This window comes from Bacillus rossius, chromosome 10 (genome assembly GCF_032445375.1).
Source record: "Bacillus rossius redtenbacheri isolate Brsri chromosome 10, Brsri_v3, whole genome shotgun sequence".
Taxonomy (NCBI): domain Eukaryota; kingdom Metazoa; phylum Arthropoda; class Insecta; order Phasmatodea; family Bacillidae; genus Bacillus; species Bacillus rossius.
In genome coordinates this window covers 10,483,105-10,502,674 of record NC_086337.1, presented here as the reverse complement: position 1 = coordinate 10,502,674, position 19,570 = coordinate 10,483,105, and the positions used below count along the sequence as shown (strand labels likewise).

Below are 19,570 nucleotides of genomic sequence, written 5' to 3'. Positions count from 1 at the left end.
AACAAATCTCGATAGGCGACAGCGTGAATAAAGCAAACAAGCTTGAAAGTGCAGAAAACAAGAATTTGTTTCTGATTTTGTTAATATGATGCTGTAAGTTAACATTCCTTTGGAAAAAGCTGATCATCCAGCTATGAGGGAATGGTGTAACACCCATGTTGAAGGTTAGCCTTATTTATTTAGAAATGTTTTCCCCCTCTAATAAAAGTTCATAAGCATATGCAGGCCTACAATATTATCGATTAACTTACCTTTAGGCCCAACTTACTTTACTTCAAATAAATATGCAAGTACCTCAGATTAACAAACACATAAATAGGATGGATTGCATTGTGAAATGGTGACTGATTGATTGATGGTTTGACTCTGTAATCCAGCAGTAATCTTGAAAAGGTTAGGTTAGGTTTGGCTAAGAATTGTTTTGAGTAAATTAGCCCATTAATATTTTCAGCGATAACCTTGTAAATGCTACCTATTTATAAGTATATGGTAAGTTATGTATACATTTTAGGTGCAGGGGATTTGCCATCATCAGCCAACACTCTTAGAGAAACTTATGTTCCAAAATTTGGCCAGGCAAATAAGGAAGCAGTAAAGCTATGAGGTTTTTTTAACACCGCCAATGGCATAATTTTTTCACAATTTTTTGGGGTCTCTACTGATTGCTTATTTTTACACCAATTTTTTGCACCGCTTGCTTATTTTTACACCGAAATGAGCCAGTTTTATTTACCATTTTCTGGGGTCCCTAGTCATGCCTAACACAGGTGACGTCACGACCATAGATGTAGAGTCTCTGCCGGGTCCATGTCCCTATGCTTGGTGGCGCCCCTTAACTAAACACGTAATCGCCACAAAACCCCACGGCCATGTCAATACAATAGGGAAAAAAATTCACTGGAAGATAAACCAGACCTAGACTTAACCCTTGCTTAGCTAAACACTGATTTCTGTACCGATAAAAATAGTTAGAAAAACAGTTTAGTACTAATCTTGGTTAAAATTTATACTACGTGGTAAGAAAACCTAGAACTGAAACTCACATTATAGAACTGGCTCATAATCTAATTATACATGTATGTACTGAATAATACTGAATAAACTACCCAAAAAGGATTGGGAGCTGAATGTTTTTAATTTTTGTTTTTAAAGCCCCTATTAAATTCTAGTGAATTATTAACTGTAACAGGTAGTCTCAAAGACAAAGTTACCTTTCAGCACCAATACTGTGTGTGTCGCCGTCGCCGTCGGTGGGTGAGCTGTCAGGCAAACCATCTGCGGTCTCCTCCGCGCTCACGCTCGAGACCTGACTCCCGCCGCTGGGCACGCGGACCGAGACGTGCGGCTTGGAGGATCTGTCGACGACCGGCATCCACGGCTGCAGAGGAGACTGCGCAGTGTCCCCAGGCTGGGCCACCGTCCGCGCTGGTGGCTTCTCCGCGCTGCCGTCCAAGTCTGCGTACTCTATACTATCTGTGACAAGTCCACGACCCTGCATGCTTTTGTATCATCAGGTGTGCAAACAAATATATACTCATTAAGGAGGCCGAGTGCACCAGTTACCGACTATTTGCAAAAAAAAATATATGTAAAACTAAAGAAGATGTATATCACTACATTTTTAAAAGTCTCTTCAATCATATCTTCTCAAAGGCTTTTAGAAAATTAGGGAAATTTTATTTTACAGCCTAATGCAATTTTGGTATTCAATGAGAATTTTTGTGTTTGCCACCAATGGCAATATGACATCTTAACAAGTGTCACATACACATGGTCTAAGGTAAGTAGATATTTTTTCGTGGCTGGCAAATGTGTGCAAGCGCGCCTCTCGTAACTTTACATTGTACATTATTTATAAGTCACATGTTCGTTTTATTTGTTGTATTAGATGTCAATCATCATTAATTCATTCATTGTTGATCAGCCTGATTTTCTGGGTTTATTTCATATCATGCTGCTGAAATTACTCTTGAATTAAATCGAGATGAAATGTGTTTACATTATCGCCTAAAAAGACGTTAGCTAAGGAACAGGAAAAAAATTAAATAAATAATCATAGATACCTTGAAATCAGATTAAATAATTATACTTGTTCAAACTTTGTGCTTTAAAGATGATGAACTTAACAATAGGATTTGATCAAGAAGACTCTGTTGAATAACTCTAGATCTGAAACATCCAAAATAAAATGTGAACTAAAATCAACTAAAGAAGGAACCCATAAGAAGAATGATTCAGAAAAAAATTTTAGTCAAGTACTTAAGCAGTACGAGAGTTAACCGGCAAGATTATCCACTATGCGCCTCAGGTGACAAAGTGATTGACACTTAGGATGCAGCGGGAATCACCAGATGTCAACAGTACTAAAATAAGCTGAGAGTCAATGAGAAAAATTTTACATTGGTGCAACACTCACATAACGTGCAATACGTACTCTAACGAACGTAAGAAAACAAGTTGGTGTCAGAACATTTCCACATTGAAAACAGTTACTAAACTAGTTTATAAGAAAACAAAAGCACCCTTCGTAACTTCTTTTGATCCGTCTGTTCAAGAACATGAGGTCGTCTACTATATTGTTACGATTTCCCTGCGGGGGGTTCGTAAAGGATAGCCCAATTAAAGATTTTTATCACACACACAGTTTTATTTATTACCACTACTTGTCACTTACAAATAATCTTCTAAGATGGCAGATAATTAATTACACGTAAAGAAATGTCAATTCCCCAGTCACTCGTTTCACACACCTCGCTGGGCCGCACTTCCGGCGCAACTCTCGCCGCAGCACCCCTCGTGGGTCTCCGCCGCGGGACTCCGTCGCCGCACTCCGCCGCCGCCGTCACACCCTTCGCCGAGATCCCACACGACGACTCGCTCGCAACTTCACTCGGGACTCCGCCGCGCCCGCGACTCTATCACCCGGAAACTCCCGACTCCACTGATCTCACTCACTCCCTGCCCTGGAACCTTCGTCCAAGGACTTCGCCACTCTGCCGCACCCGCGGCACTATCGCCCGGAAACTCCGCCGCGGGAGAACTCCCCACTCCGACTCCTACTCAGACTGACTCTAAGGTCGGCCCAACCTCCTTATATAGCCCTTGGGTTCCCGTCCAGAACAATCGGGCATGTCTCCGAGATATCGTGCGACCTTCGCCGTCGAAATGCCCAGAAACGCGTCGTGAGTCCTCGAAGGACGCGGCGGCTGCTCAAAGAACGCCGATAAACGCAACAAGCATCGGGTTCCCACAAAACGCGCCGATAAACATGTCTGAGTCCTTTTATTCCGCAGTGCGGCCTCTTTAAGTAACTCGATCTGAGGCAGGTGCGCGCTGCGACGGTCAGGATGTCGCGAGATAGTATGACACGAGATACCAGGGAGAGGATGCAGGTGGAAGGGGGCGCAGACAGGCCGAACGAGCGCGGCGACGCCAAGCACTGCAGCCAAGCGCGATCGTAACAATATTTACAATGAACTCAAGTACAAGTAGACAAACTTAGTATAAAATATAATACATATACTTCATTTCATATCTCAGTTTTTGAAAATGACTTCTATAGGATTAATAACACTGTTTTCTGGCCTAACGGTTGCCGTAAAAACCATTTCTTCAGCAAACTGCATCCTGAGCTTACGCCCACTAAACCACAGATTCTTTGCTTACCAATGTCCAGAAGGAGGACAGTAATTTCACATACGTTTAATGCTCAATGCCTTGGAGAGAAAAATTTATTACTCAAATTTTGGTGATCTAGGAACTAAATCCAACGAATTTCTGGAAATTTTAATTCCCAACCAACATGATATTAACTGTTTTACCAAAAATTTTTAATAATAATAGTATCAACTCCCACTCTTTTACGAATCTTTATATTATTTTCAGATCCGACCGAGATCCAGTCCTTACCTCTAAGGAAAGAGGTGGAGGTGTATTATGAACATAAATTTACATCAGTTCATTCTATTCAAACACATGACCACCCAGAAAATTAATACCTCACCAGCCAAATCTCTAATACTTGGTAGTATTTATATTACCCCTAAAATAACTTCAATAGCCACCTACTTTGAAGAGTTGGAAGATATCTTCAGCAACTCTCAAGGTAAAATTTTATGTCTTAGTGATTTCCATGTGCCTGGTGTAATATGGTCCAACAATCATGTGTTGCTAAGTCATTACCATAACTTTTCTGGCTTCATCTTTATGGGTTTTTGCCCTTAAACCTTTGTCTTGGGTTGCTGGATCGTGTAAACTGAATATTGTTTAATATTACATTATGGAATTCTTTATGTGAGATCGGATTGTATTGTAAATGGCCCTATGATTAAACCCCATGATAATTTTAAGGTCTTAAAGAGTAATACTGCACCTGTATTGCACTTGTTCCCTTTTGGTATTGTGCCTTTCTTTGTATGTATAAATCATTTTTGTATTGCTGCAAATCTGTAGGATTAGCAAGTGGGGCCATGGAAATTGACAGAGGGGGAAGATTGGTGGCCGCAAGGTCGAGAATTTTGCAAGTGGGTTTAACTGACACATCATATCTGAATGCGGTATCTATATGCTGTACACTACCTGTATTTTGGCCTACATGCATGCAATAAGAAGAAAACTTTAAAATACACAGGAAGTTTTTCATAAGACATAGTTTTGACATCAATCATGTTTCACAGTCACACTTTAGCAAGTGCCTCACTGGCTCCCTCAGCACCTACGCCTACGGGGTGCTTGATATCATTTGTCTTAAATTTTCTATCCTCAATTTTAGAAATACTCATTACGGGAATGAACGAAGATAGCACCCTACGCTTTTAGTTGTACAGAGTTATAGTGCATTGTTTGGACAAAAATGTTAACTTTAAATTTTATTTCTTAATTTTTAGTTTATTCAATGATAAAATCAGGCTTTTATAATTTTTTTTAAACTAAAAGTTTGTTTTGTTCATTTTAGTCTCAAAATAAAATAAAAATATTAAAATGAGTAATTGAATCAAATTAAAAATACTAAATATGAGTGATTGAAGTATTAATTTGTTACGATGAACTTAAAAATAGTCATTAATGTTCACGTATTCTAGTCATTTCAGTAAACGCATGAACATTATATCAACTTTTCTTGTTATCTTAGAGCAATCAAGTTCTTTTACTTGGAGACCATCCAGTGACTTTACAGGACTAAGAGCTACATAAGCCTGACGCACAGCAAAGAGACGTGATCCCAAATAAACAACTGAATATCTACAGTGCAGCCTTGCATTTTATGCACAGTAGATGCCCAACTCAGTATTAATAGTAATATCTGCCTTTAAACAGCACCATTGCTCTATTTGGCTGGAAACTGAATGGCTATTGGTTTAATTACATGTACACCATCTGTGCAGAAATCAACACGGACAAATGGAATGTCCTTTCATACAATTGATCATGCTGTAAGAGTGGCCAGATAATTTCAGATATAGTACCCATATTACCATTAACAAACCCCGGGCACATTTTCCACCATAACCCGACCTCGGAAACCCTCTAAATCAAAAAGAACATTTTTTTTTAATTTTCGAAATTTAGGGGCACTATGCCCCCCCCCCCCCCCCCAAGGGGGAGAAGGTCTAGCCAGAGCATAACCCGGCCTTGGAAACACTCCAAATCAAAAAGAATATACCCGGGCACATTTTCTACCATAACCCAATCTTTTGGATCGGAAAAACTACAAATAAAAAAAGCATTTTGTTTTAAAATTTTTGAAATTTTGTGTCTTTAACCCCCCCCCCCCCCCCCCCCCCCAAGGGTAACCGTTGACCCGGGCAAATTCCTACCATTCCCCTACCCATAGCTTGAAATTATTGATTGGTTTTTTGACCCTATGACCCTTCTCCCACTACCCTTAACACTAGAGTCTTAAGTTATCAAAATATTGTATTGTCAAAGGTTCTCAAAATGTACGCAAAATTTCAACACTTTCGGACATCGAAAAGTGGGTAAAATTGAATGGAAAGATTTTATTGTATAGTCCATTCATACATTCATACATACATACATATATACATACATACCGGTGAAGCTAATAAAACCGTGGTAAATATATTCTTGGCAGTAACAAAATACACCTGCTATTATCCGAGACAAGTCTTGATAAAATAAAACTGACATTTAAGTCACAGTCGACACTGGCATTGAAAACTTACAGTTACATCTATACCATTGACTCATGCATCAAGCTGCACTTGTTTGCCATAGAACTGTATCGTATGTAATGGCGGTTTCAGCTGATCTTATAAAATCATGTTTCACTTTTATAGTCCTAGTTTTAACATAGAAAGTGTTTGTCACGTCTTGTACATTTTAATGCAAACTTCACCTCACTTTAATTAATAATATTTTAACTAACGTTAGTGTTGTTGGCTGATTGGCAACGTGCATCGTACGCACGACTCACTCAACAGGCTGTCCAGGCTGTCTCCGGAGCTCTGCGAGGGCGCGCCGGCTCTGGGGTTGCTCGTGAACGATGGGTAGGTGTCCAGCCATTCCTGGTAGCCTCCCTTCAGAACAACCGGCTTGTGTTTGTACTCCACTCCAGGATCCCACTGGAGAAAAAAAAATAACTTATCAAACTGCCCATAAATTAAAATATATGTAAATAAATAATCTCACCAGACTCTGCTGGAAAGTTTGGCACAACATACCTTGGAAGCTAATCCTGTATGATTGTTTGCCAAATAATTTACATTAACTTTCCAGAAAATATAACTGAAAATAGTGTTTTAGAGCTGACAGCTAAATGTAGTTAAATGTTTCAATAGAAAAACTCTTAATTTGAGAAATTATAATGGTTTTGAAATAATTACAACAAAGAATTTATCACATATTCAATTGCTAGCACAAAACAAATTAGCCATGCAAAAAAAAGAAGTAGTTCAACTAGGATATCAGTTCTAACTTGATACATCAGTCATGGGAACAAAGAGAAAATTAATTACCCTATGCAAACTCTACAAACACATTCACAAGCACATCCATACACACAGAGACATATAGATAGACAACATTATGCAACTAAAAATGAAAACTTCTTTTTATGTACATCTTATCTCTAAAATATTAACTTCACAGTTATTTAAGTAACACCAAACCACTAACATTAATGAATAAAAAAATGCAACGATACAAGATACTAGTACTTACTTTGGTAAGTATAGACCTCAATATGCTGAGTTTGTTGATGGCTGGTAGATCGTTGTCGAGCGAGAACCAGTCCATGAGCACCACCAGGTCCACTAATCCTCTTCTTTCGAACAAGGTCTTGGCTTCAGCCGGCAGGCAGTTTCCCAACTTGGCAGCTGACATCCTGCACACGGAACATCGGTAAACTATGAACACTGGTTCAATAACATTACCATTCGTTACTACCCTTTTCATCCCATTCTAAGGATGATAAATTCACAAAACTGAACAAGATTTCATGGGGAGCACATTGAAAATACTATTTAGTATTGTGCTGCTCCTAGTATCCTAGACTATGCATTCCTTACGGGAGTCACACTTTGCCAGCACTTGCATTTTGGTAATGCAGATAGTAGTAATAAATCCTCAAATATGGTATCATCCCTCAGGATCATCGTACACCACACACAAGATACGAATTAGATTGAAAAGTTTACCAGGAACTGGTGTAATTAGGAGATAATTGTACACACAGTGATCACACAAAGCATAGAAACCTAATGAACACAACATAAAACAAAAATAACAGACATGTAAAAATTTGATTACATCTCTTTAATGGTCAATATTTAATATTCCATTGAGTTGGTTTATTGAGCATATAAATTTTTTCCACATAATCCAGATTATTTGTGTGCTATTGAGACAAGATATCTTGTGAGAACTCTAGTTTTCATTCCTAATTTCCTTTACAGGAAATGTTGAGTCATAGGGACACAGATAGGGTAGAGGATCATTCAATTAACTTTTAATAAAAACAAACAAAAACTTCACAGCCTTGTATAAATAATCAAATAACCAGTGATCATTTAACATGAATGTAACTCATGCATGCACACAGCGTGTTGCTAGCCAGCCCAGTTAAGGGGCCTATCAAGTCAGGGGTGTATCTGTGTTAGTGAGGCGGGATGATAAATGCAACACTCGCTGGTGTTTCTAGCGCGTCATCATTTTTAGCGCAAAGCTCTGAACTGGCACTCAGTATTCTCATTGTGCATAAGACAACTATGAAATTTGAGTGGTAACCATAATAATATATATCTGAACACGAAGACAGAAGTGCAATGCAAGGCCCTCAGGTACTTTCAAGAATCTGTACCATGCATTTTCTGTCTGAAAATGCACATTTTATCCCTTTTCCCTCTCCTAAAAATATAAATTATAAATTAAACATGGAAACAGAACCACTCATCCGCCCTGATGTCTTGAGCAGTTTATGAATTGCGTGGTTTCTTCTGAAACTCTGCACACCATGCGCGTCCAGGTAGGCGGGCCCTTATCAACTGACACTCCGACATCAGTTTCTAGCATGCACAAGACTTCCGGGACCCAGAGCTGATGCAAGCCTGTGATAATGTTACATTGACGACCAGGGAAGTTACCACACTAGTTAAGCTATCAGGCAAGCAAACGCATCGGGCATCCCTGAACAAATCCTGCACTTGATTACCTCCCACATTTATGGTACTGGTAATGATCCACCAAGTCTGTGGGCTAGTTTACATCCTGCTACGGACATTCAGTTACAAAAATTAAACACTTCTGCTCCATACAAATTAGCTTTCAATCATTTACAGATATCTGAAAGGAGACAACCAGAAGATAAAATTTAATTGCTTGTAACCAAAACATTGTCAGTTAATTATTCATTTTATACTCCTTTGTTTTTTTTTTTATCAAAGTGTAAAATGAATAGATCAAATATATACAAGTAACTGAATAACGGGACGATTATGACTGCTTAATTGTAATGTTTAAGTGTATGAACCTTGAGTTAAACAACTGAACATAATTTCACTATTATGTAGTGAAATTGTGATTCACTGTCCATTACACTATAATTGTAATAATGTGGTAGTTTCCAACCAGGGGACTATAGGGTGTGAAGCCAGCAGAGCAAGGAGAGATTGGCTAGTGACATGCTGTGATAGTTTCCACCAGGGGATCATAGTGTGTGAAGCCAGCAGAGCATGGAGAGATTGGCTAGTGACATGCTGTGATAGTTTCCACCAGGGGACCATAGCGAGTGAAGCCAGCAGAGCAAGGAGAGGTGTGCTAGTGACATGCTGTGGTAGTTTCCACCAGGGGACCATAGGGTTTGAAGCCATCAGAGCAAAGAGAGATTGGCTAGTGACATGCTGTGGTAGTTTCCACCAGGGGACCATAGGGTGTGAAGCCAGCAGAGCAAGGAGTGATTGGCTAGTGACATGCTGTGGTAGTTTCCACCAGGGAACCATAGGGTGTGAAGCCAGCAGAGCAAGGAGAGATTGGTTAGTGACATGCTGTAGTAGTTTCCACCAGGGGACCATCGGGTGTGAAGCCAGCAGAGCAAGGAGTGATTGGTTAGTGACATGCTGTAGTAGTTTCCACCAGGGGACCATAGGGTGTGAAGCCAGCAGAGCAAGGAGAGATTGGTTAGTGACATGCTGCAGTAGTTTCCACCAGGGGACCATAGGGTGTGAAGCCAGCAGAGCAAGGAGAGATTGGCTAGTGACATGCTGTGGTAGTTTCCACCAGGGGACCATAGGGTGTGAAGCCAACAGAGCAAGGAGAGATTGGTTAGTGACATGCTGTAGTAGTTTCCACCAGGGGACCATAGGGTGTGAAGCCAGCAGAGCAAGGAGAGATTGGCTAGTGACACGCTGTGGTAGTTACCACCAGGGGACCATAGGGTGTGAAGCCAGCAGATAAGGAGAGATTGGCTAGTGACACGCTGTGGTAGTTTCCACCAGGGGACCATAGGGTGTGAAGCCAGCAGAGCAAGGAGAGATTGGTTAGTGAAATGCTGTGGTAGTTTCCACCAGGGGACCATAGGGTGTGAAGCCAGCAGAGCAAGGAGTGATTGGTTAGTGACATGCTGTAGTAGTTTCCACCAGGGGACCATAGGGTGTGAAGCCAGCAGAGCAAGGAGAGATTGGCTAGTGACATGCTGTGGTAGTTTCCACCAGGGGACCATAGGGTTTGAAGCCAGCAGAGCAAGGAGTGATTGGCTAGTGACATGCTGTGGTAGTTTCCACCAGGGGACCATAGGGTGTGAAGCCAGCAGAGCAAGAAGAGATTAGCTAGTGACACGCTTAGGTAGTTTCCACCAGGGTACCATAGGTGTAAAGCCAGCAGAGCAAGGAGAGATTGGCTAGTGACATGCTGTGTGAAGCCAGCAGAGCAAGGAGAGATTAGCTAGTGACACGCTGTGGTAGTTTCCACCAGGGGACCATAGGGTGTGAAGCCAGCAGAGCAAGGAGAGATTGGTTAGTGACATGCTGTGGTAGTTTCCACCAGGGGACCATAGGGTGTGAAGCCAGCAGAGCAAGGAGAGATTGGCTAGTGACATTCTGTGGTAGTTTCCACCAGGGGACCATAGGGTGTGAAGCCAGCAGAGCAAGGAGTGATTGGCTAGTGACATGCTGTGGTAGTTTCCACCAGGGGACCATAGGGTGTGAAGCCAGCAGAGCAAGGAGAGATTAGCTAGTGACACGCTGTGGTAGTTTCCACCAGGGGACCATAGGGTGTGAAGCCAGCACAGCAAGGAGAGATTGGTTAGTGACATGCTGTGGTAGTTTCCACCAGGGGACCATAGGGTGTGAAGCCAGCACAGCAAGGAGAGATTGGTTAGTGACATGCTGTGGTAGTTTCCACCAGGGGACCATAGGGTGTGAAGCCAGCAGAGCAAGGAGAGATTGGCTAGTGACATGCTGTGGTAGTTTCCACCAGGGGACCATAGGGTGTGAAGCCAGCAGAGCAAGGAGTGATTGGCTAGTGACACGCTGTGGTAGTTTCCACCAGGGGACCATAGGGTGTGAAGCCAGCAGAGCAAGGAGAGATTAGATAGTGACACGCTGTGGTAGTTTCCACCAGGGGACCATAGGGTGTGAAGCCAGCAGAGCAAAGAGAGATTGGTTAGTGACATGCTGTGGTAGTTTCCACCAGGGGACCATAGGGTTTGAAGCCATCAGAGCAAGGAGAGATTGGCTAGTGACATGCTGTGGTAGTTTCCAACAGGGCACCATAGGGTTTGAAGCCATCAGAGCAAGGAGAGATTGGCTAGTGACACGCTGTAGTGATTTTCCACCACGGGACCATAGGGTGTGAAGCCAGCAGAGCAAGGAGAGATTGGTTAGTGACATGCTGTGGTAGTTTCCACCAGGGGACCATAGGGTGTGAAGCCAGCAGAGCAAGGAGAGGTGTGCTAGTGACATGCTGTGGTAGTTTCCACCAGGGGAGCATAGGGTGTGAAGCCAGCAGGGCAAGGAGAGATTGGCTAGTGACAAGCTGTGGTAGTTTTCACCAGGGGACCATAGGTGTGAAGCCCGCAGAGCAAGGAGAGATTGGCTAGTGACATGCTGTGGTAGTTTTCACCAGGGGACCATAGGGTGTGAAGCCAGCAGTGCAAGGAGATTGGCTAGTGACATGCTGTGGTAGTTTCAACCAGGGGACCATAGGGTGATAAGCCAGCAGAGCAAGGAGAGGTGTGCTAGTGACATTCTGTGGTAGTTTCCACCAGGGGACCATAGGGTGTGAAGCCAGCAGAGCAAGGAGAGATTGGCTAGTGACATGCTGTGGTAGTTTCCACCAGGGGACCATAGGTGTGAAGCCAGCAGAGCAAAGAGAGATTGGCTAGTGACATGCTGTGGTAGTTTCCACCAGGGGACCATAGGGTGTGAAGCCAGCAGAGCAAGGAGAGGTGTGCTAGTGACATGATGTGGTAGTTTCCACCAGGGGAGCATAGGGTGTGAAGCCAGCAGGGCAAGGAGAGGTGTGCTAGTGACATGATGTGGTAGTTTCCACCAGGGGAGCATAGGGTGTGAAGCCAGCAGAGCAAGGAGAGATTGGCTAGTGACATGCTGTGGTAGTTTCCACCAGGGGACCATAGGGTGTGAAGCCAGCAGAGCAAGGAGAGGTGTGCTAGTGACATGATGTGGTAGTTTCCACCAGGGGATCATAGGGAGTGAAGCCAGCAGAGCAAGGAGAGGTGTGCTAGTGACATGATGTGGTAGTTTCCACCAGGGGAGCATAGGGTGTGAAGCCAGCAGAGCAAGGAGAGGTGTGCTAGTGACATGATGTGGTAGTTTCCACCAGGGGACCATAGGGTGTGAAGCCAGCAGAGCAGATAGAGGTGTGCTAGTGACATGATGTGGTAGTTTCCACCAGGGGAGCATAGGGAGTGAACACAGCAGAGCAAGGAGAGGTGTGCTAGTGACATGATGTGGTAGTTTCCACCAGGGGAGCATAGGGTGTGAAGCCAGCAGGGCAAGGAGAGGTGTGCTAGTGACATGATGTGGTAGTTTCCACCAGGGGACCATAGGGTGTGAAGCCAGCAGAGCAAGGAGAGGTGTGCTAGTGACATGATGTGGTAGTTTCCACCAGGGGAGCATAGGGAGTGAAGCCAGCAGGGCAAGGAGAGGTGTGCTAGTGACATGATGTGGTAGTTTCCACCAGGGGAGCATAGGGAGTGAAGCCAGCAGAGCAAGGAGAGGTGTGCTAGTGACATGATGTGGTAGTTTCCACCAGGGGAGCATAGGGTGTGAAGCCAGCAGAGCAAGGAGAGGTGTGCTAGTGACATGATGTGGTAGTTTCCACCAGGGGACCATAGGGTGTGAAGCCAGCAGAGCAAGGAGAGGTGTGCTAGTGACATGATGTGGTAGTTTCCACCAGGGGAGCATAGGGTGTGAAGCCAGCAGGGCAAGGAGAGGTGTGCTAGTGACATGATGTGGTAGTTTCCACCAGGGGACCATAGGGTGTGAAGCCAGCAGAGCAAGGAGAGGTGTGCTAGTGACATGATGTGGTAGTTTCCACCAGGGGAGCATAGGGTGTGAAGCCAGCAGAGCAAGGAGAGGTGTGCTAGTGACATGATGTGGTAGTTTCCACCAGGGGAGCATAGGGAGTGAAGCCAGCAGAGCAAGGAGAGGTGTGCTAGTGACATGATGTGGTAGTTTCCACCAGGGGACCATAGGGTGTGAAGCCAGCAGAGCAAGGAGAGGTGTGCTAGTGACATTCTGTGGTAGTTTCCACCAGGGGAGCATAGGGTGTGAAGCCAGCAGGGCAAGGAGAGATTGGCTAGTGACATGCTGTGGTAGTTTTCACCAGGGGACCATAGGTGTGAAGCCCGCAGAGCAAGGAGAGATTGGCTAGTGACATGCTGTGGTAGTTTCCACCAGGGGACCATAGGGTGTGAAGCCAGCAGAGCAAGGAGATTGGCTAGTGACATGCTGTGGTAGTTTCCACCAGGGGACCATAGGGTGTGAAGCCAGCAGAGCAAGGAGAGATTGGTTAGTGACATGCTGTGGTAGTTTCCACCAGGGGACCATAGGGTGTGAAGCCAGCAGAGCAAGGAGAGATTGGCTAGTGACATGCTGTGGTAGTTTCCACCAGGGGAGCATAGGGTGTGAGCCAGCAGAGCAAGGAGAGATTGGCTAGTGACATGCTGTGAAATTTTACACCAGGGGACCATAGGGTGTGAAGCCACAGAGCAAGGAGAGATTGGCTAGTGACATGCTGTGAATTTTTACACCAGGGGACCATAGGGTGTGAAGCCACAGAGCAAGGAGAGATTGGCTAGTGACATGCTGTGGTAGTTTCCACCAGGGGACCATAGGGTGTGAAGCCATCAGAGCAAATAGAGGTGTGCTAGTGACATGCTGTGGTAGTTTCCACCTGGGGAGCATAGGGTGTGAAGCCAGCAGAGCAAGGAGAGATTGGCTAGTGACATGCTGTGGTAGTTTCAACCAGGGGACCATAGGGAGTGAAGCCAGCAGAGCAAGGAGAGGTGTGCTAGTGACATGCTGTGGTAGTTTCCACCAGGGGAGCATAGGGTGTGAAGCCAGCAGAGCAAAGAGAGATTGGCTAGTGATATGCTGTGGTAGTTTCCACCAGGGGAGCATTGGGTGTGAAGCTACCAGAACAAGGAGAGGTGGGCTAGTGACATGCTGTGGTAGTTTCAACCAGGGGACCATAGGGAGTGAAGCCAGCAGAGCAAGGAGAGGTGTGCTAGTGACATGCTGTGGTAGTTTCCACCAGGGGAGCATTGGGTGTGAAGCTACCAGAACAAGGAGAGGTGGGCTAGTGACTAGCTACTTGCAAGTGCTGCATAGAAACTGGGACTCGCTGGGCAAGTGAACCACTAGCTACTCGCGACTGCTGCACATCCACCGGAACTAACGGGGCGAGCGAACCACCCGCTACCGACAAGTGCTGAACCCCAGTGGCAGTTCCAAGATGCAAATACCCACGGACGGCAGAATAAACAGGAAGACCATGATTAACATAATATACAAAGCGAGTATAAATCTCCACATGAGCCACACGTTTAAGTGGTGAATATTTTAATGGTCAAGAAAAGTAAAGAGAAAAGTAAAGACGCGTATCCAAAGCTCAAAAAACGCCATAGATATCGTAACTATATATGAACTTATGGCGAGTTCAATTCATAGTGTGCCGGAAATTAGCAATTTCGGCACTTTTTTTTTATTTGTTATTATAATTTTAAATTATTCTTGGAAATTTTATTTTCTATATAATTTGGTTACAAATGGGGGATTTACACTTTGTTAGGCTGGTGTACTCTAAGTAGTTAAACTTTTCTGCAGTAGCCCGAGGCACCTTTTCTCAGGGACCATTCTGATCTTTTGCAAGTCTAAGACATCGTTGGCAGCCCAGTTGACATTTCTCCTGCTTACAGTCATGTCCTGGCCTGTAACATTATTTCCCTGCATGACAAACTGCACACAACAGCTCTGGACGAGTTGTTACCATTTCTCAGAGACAAGCTTACCATAGCTATTCCCGTCACGCATACGTCTTAGGTTCACTCCTCAAAAGTCACGTTAGGATGCTCGTTCCCAGCCTCATTGAGTTTTTTGTCCACCCCCACCCCCCTTCAGTTCTCAGAATTTAGCCCAGGATCATTGCCCTGACGTGAACCCTGCCAGGGAGTGGCCGACTTCAAGGACGATTTGCCATAAAAAAAATATGTGCAAAGATGGACCACACACGACATCTAGCGGCAGAAATAGTAACTTCTTCTCTTGTCGCCAGCTCGTGGAGCTGACGCCCGCAACATCTGGTGGGGACTTTGCTAATCTCCCAACTACCTTCCCCTGTAGGCCGCCAGAGAGTAGCACCGACTGCGCCATTAGCCCCAGGCTGTAACAAACGTCTCGGGCGAGTCGTTCCCTATTTGTTTCAGACACCCCTCAACAGGTAGTGCTAAAATCGGCCAGTGCTACCAACTTCGAGATATCAAAGTCAGAGTTTTTTGTGATTCCCACTCAGGGAACTTCGGAACCTTTCGGTCCGGACGCCCTAGTTTTCTTCCTTCCCCCCCCCCCCCCCCCACAACTTTGGTTTGAGCATTTCCTTTTAATTACGAGACGCAGCTCCTCCGCGGACACTTTGCGTCGCAATTCCAGACGGACTGTTTGAGATTATCGGCATATCAACAAGACGCACTACAAGACTTCCATCCGGCCGCAACCGACGATGTAGTCGATTGGACAAGGGATGCTATCCCTGTAAATTTTCTTTAAGTAGTTTAGTCCATTTGTACAGTACTCAGAATAATAGTTATTCCTTTTAAATATATTATTTTTGAAATAATGGAAATGTTCGAGCCTCCCGCGTTTCCGCGAGCTCCAGATCCAGACTGGCGACGCATCAGAAACTAGAAGCCAACTTCCCTGTCTGGTGAGTTACTATCAGCTATATTCCCCAACCTCCCCTTATCTTTTGCGGGCATTTTCTGCCCAGTTTACTAACTGTCTGTGTACTAGTTCTGATCATGGTTGATTCGGACTGTTCACAGACAGGGTCCAAGAGCCGGATCCAGAATTAGCATTTTCACGCTCTTCCTTTTCAACAAACAGAGGCCCTGGCACCATGTTGAATACTGATCTCCGGGCAGTGAACCACCGACCTCCGGTGCTGCAGTATTTCTGAACCTTTTTGGAACATTCTTTAAATTACTACATTCGAAGAAATTAATTATATAAAACTTCAGTTCTGGACTTTAAGAATATACATTGGGATTGTTATACCGCTTTGTATTTCCTTTTCTTTAATTTAATTGAGTTGGTTTATTTATAATAAGTGATACCTTTAATAATTAATTTAGGGCCGGCCCATACTTTTTTTTTAAATATATCTGAGAGCTCTTTAATTATGTAATTGAAATTGTATTTTAACACATTTTTTATCTGCTATAAGTTTCCTTTAATAAATATGGAGTAATTATATTCAGACGGAATCATACCTTGTTTCTGTTCATTCCTCATATCCTTGTGAAACTTAAAGATCCACCGTTATATCCACTATTATATATATTCTTAATCTGATTTACCTATACTGCCTCAAAGTAACATAAATGGTACACAGAGTGTGTTTACCTGCTGTAACAATAGATACAACTATAACTTTTATTGTAATTAATGCTTTACCCTTTTAGGTTACGGGTGTGGAAAATCTCTAAATGATAATCGATTCTTTTAAGAATGTTTTAAAATTGTTTGATGGAAATGTATTTATAATTTTTCCAGAGGCGAAGTAATTATTTCTGTTGGCAGCCTAAAAGTTATATTGTACTGTGAAGAGCAATTTAATGATTTTGAAGATAGCTGTTGCATTTAAAATGCTGTTGGTTTGTGACTGGTAGTTTGTTGCTGGTCACTGTTACCCTCAAATGTTTTTTTTGTTGCTAACCACAGCAGGATGATGATGATGTTGAAGCGGACGTGGATGAATATTATAGGGATGATGAATGTATGACGAGCAGATGCAGATGATAATGATGATTTTGATGATGATGTGGATGATGTCTTTTATTGCCTGAATGTTTGAGTTAAAGTTTGGCTCCCAGTGCACTGTAGTGACTCTACACCAACCCTAGCTACCCTACAATTTAATATATTGATAAAGCACTTATAATAGAGGTGGAATGTGCTGTAAAACTGGCTTAATGTTCCTGCAGTGCACTGGGAGAGGAAAAAGAAAGGATGCACTTTGACTGCCGAAGCAGCAGCAACACTAAGGAAAGTACAACTACCCCTCACTCACTGGTTAAAACCAGCAAGACAACTATTCATCCCTCCCAACTGTGCACAACTACACAGCTGTTTGATCACACAACAAATTAAAGAAGAGCAATGCATTCTTAAGAGTGTTACATTTTACTATTCAAAAAGTTTTCAACCAATCTTTAATTAAAATATGAATAAATTCATAGCTTCATCTTAAAATTCAACGACAATGTTCAACATCAGAAATACAGAAACACGCAAAACTTAATAATTATTCTTTGACATGAACAAATGAAGCATAGATAAACACAATGATACTGTTAGTACATTAGTTCAAAAAGTATAATTAGTACACATATGCCTAACACTCTGAGATGCTTGGTTAATGAGTTTGAACAGTTAAAAAATATATAGGATATATAAATAGGATGAACTTGTTCAAATAAAGTTTCCTAACGTCTAATCACTACCAACTCAAATTACTACAAGCATTAAAAGTAAGGTACTTCAGGTTTCTACAAATGAGATGTTAATTTACTTCAAAAATACCTGAATGCTTCATAACTAAAATTTGCATAGCATTCATACTATTACAAAAATGTTTTTTAAAAATACTTGTAAGTGAGGCAAAAAAAATTTCTAGCAAAATTAGGCCTTGGAATTAGTTCCAAGACTATGAAGCATATTATGCTACTTCACTTTTTTCATTGTCTTGATAGGGACTTCCTGTGAGTGTTCACACGGGCAACTGTCTCGTCAACTGTCCAGCAACTCAAGCGATAGTTGCTCGTAGTTTCTCTATCAGTCACCCAGAAATCACCCGTCACCATCACCCACCATTCATTTAGTGAGAGCTTTCATACGGGCAACTGTTCTCGTCAACTTGCCTAATTTTTTACTGCAAAACATGTGTGCTACGTTTAATACCGATACATTAATTGATTTGGTAGGAAATCTTTATAATGTTGATTATGCTAATAAACTTGTACAAAAAAGTCATGTAAAATTTATTGACCAAGTTAAATACCACCAATTGACTATTCATTGGTTATTATAGAGCCATAATAATTAGAAATTATGCTTGATATATTTAACTCATGATAAAATATCTTAAAAACCAGTGTTCATTAAAATTAGCATAGTTGACTAGTTATTTTATTGTATCATGTAATTCAACCAATTAATACCTCATTGTGACTGCTACTGATTTCTCAACAGGTGTACTATTTCACAACTCTTAAAAATTTGGTACAGTTCACTGAACATTGCTAATGAGATACTAAAGTAGTTAAAAATTTTTTATCATTATTTAAAAAATTGAGGAAATAATAAAGAGTAGGCTCCTTCCTTTAATCTGGCAGCATTTATAGGATGTGTCCATAACGTCCTTTTTCTTGACTTCTTTTTCTTCCTACGGACACATTCACCCACTATGAATGCAATTAAAAATGTATTAACTCCCACAGCACAAGAGCAGGTTGCTCACTTCAGCGAACAGCTGAACACTGGGTAATATCGACTGGGATCTCCTTGGCACTTGGGCAACTATCATTGAAATGTTTCCGAAACGGCAACTGCAGTTGCCAGGTCTCTGCAACTTGTGAGCGATCGATCACTGGCAACTCAGTTGCCCATGTGAAACAGCTCTTTAGATTATGTTCACTTAGATTTCCTTAAAAAGATAATTAACAGTTACATTTTAATTTTTTTGTCTTTATGTCTTGAGGCCACTTGAGGCGGCCTCAGTCGTCTTGGTTATTATTATTATTATTTTGCGTAAAGTTTATTTTAAGATGATTTAATTTTTTTATAACACTATTTATGTCCTTATATTATTTAATGGTGTATTTTAATATTTATTTATTGTAACTTTTTAATAGTATACTTGGTTTATTTTACGTTAAGTACTCTTACTCTGTAGTGGGACCTACAAGAAGTAACCAGAACGATCTAGCGGAGTGAGGGGTGGTAGTAGAGGAGGGGGGGTGACGTCAGCTGACGTGACAAGGGGAGGCGGCTGCCAGCTGTTTTTGCGAGGGGAGTGTGTGTTTGACGGCCGGTCGCGGAACTGCACGTGCTGAGTAGAAATCGCTTCCCAGTAATGGGCAAGTTGTGTTACGTTACGTGAACAAGAATTAACGGCAATATGACGGTAATGCCACGACACGTTTGGCGAAGCGAAATAAGTGGTGGTATACGAGAGCGCGATAGTGTGGGCCTAGTGCACGGGCCACAGAAGCAGTGCGATGCAAGAGGCGCAAAAAGTGAGTGGGGTTTACACCCGACCCCGGCAGTCACCGGCTTCAGAGGTATGATTCAGTAACAAGTAAGTGTGAGAACTG

The 19,570-nt window shown here is 42.6% G+C and overlaps 1 protein-coding gene across 2 annotated transcripts in view; it reads right to left on the bottom strand.

The window, feature by feature from the left end:
• LOC134535776 (ubiquitin carboxyl-terminal hydrolase 8) overlaps positions 1-19,570 on the bottom strand; it is a 203,561-nt gene that overhangs the window by 107,927 nt on the left and 76,064 nt on the right. For both annotated transcript variants that reach the window (XM_063375026.1, XM_063375027.1), the window contains exons 5-7: positions 7,183-7,345; positions 6,437-6,584; positions 1,212-1,473 (exon numbers count right to left, since the gene is read on the bottom strand). In XM_063375026.1, coding sequence (XP_063231096.1) covers positions 1,212-1,473; positions 6,437-6,584; positions 7,183-7,345 — 573 coding nt within the window. The remainder of the gene's footprint in view (positions 1-1,211; positions 1,474-6,436; positions 6,585-7,182; positions 7,346-19,570) is intronic.